The sequence below is a fragment of the Bison bison genome, unplaced genomic scaffold (genome assembly GCF_000754665.1).
Source record: "Bison bison bison isolate TAMUID 2011002044 unplaced genomic scaffold, Bison_UMD1.0 scf7180017845599, whole genome shotgun sequence".
Lineage (NCBI taxonomy): Eukaryota > Metazoa > Chordata > Mammalia > Artiodactyla > Bovidae > Bison > Bison bison.
This window is the reverse complement of record NW_011476172.1, coordinates 16,134-16,670: the sequence shown is the minus strand read 5'-3', so window position 1 is coordinate 16,670 and position 537 is coordinate 16,134. Positions and strand designations below refer to the sequence as shown.

At 70.4% G+C, this 537-nt stretch overlaps 1 protein-coding gene across 1 annotated transcript in view; it reads right to left on the bottom strand.

Annotated features, from left to right (window-relative positions):
* The window catches only part of PHRF1 (PHD and ring finger domains 1), a 20,213-nt gene that overhangs the window by 3,559 nt on the left and 16,117 nt on the right, over positions 1–537 (bottom strand). Inside the window, 1 exon segment of the mRNA XM_010836015.1 lies at positions 8–526. Coding sequence (XP_010834317.1) covers positions 8–526 — 519 coding nt within the window.

Below are 537 nucleotides of genomic sequence, written 5' to 3'. Positions count from 1 at the left end.
AGCGGGCCGGGGGGCTGGGGGCCCCCCCCGGAGTGCGTGCTGGGCTCCTGTGCGCCCCGGTTGCTGGGCTCACCCTCCACCCGGGCCCCGCAGCCAGGCTGTCCAGGGCCCTCCCTGCCTGTCAGCCGGCTGATGCAGGAGCTGGGGAGCTCGACGCCCTGCCTACTGGCAGGGCCCTCGTCCCCCCGGCTGCTGTCTCTCCTGATCTTTGGTATCCTGGGGAGCTCGGAGATGTCTGTCCGCCTGGGAGCTGGTCTCGGGGCCTGGCCCGGCACTGTACTCTTGGAGGGCGAATCAGAACTGCTGTGTGAGGCCTTCAGCGCCGCGGGCCCAAGAGGCAGAGAGTGCTTGCTGTCACCGTTACACTGGCCACCCTCACTCTGCTGTATACCAGGTCTGTTCTCGCTGGACGAGGTCTGAGACTGGCCCAACCGAGGGGTCACCGAGGAGTCCGGCTTTGCCGCTGCCCCCGATGTGAGTGCAGGGACACGGGTGGGGGCGGGGGCGGCCCTGCCCGGGCAGCGGGGCCCCGAGCTC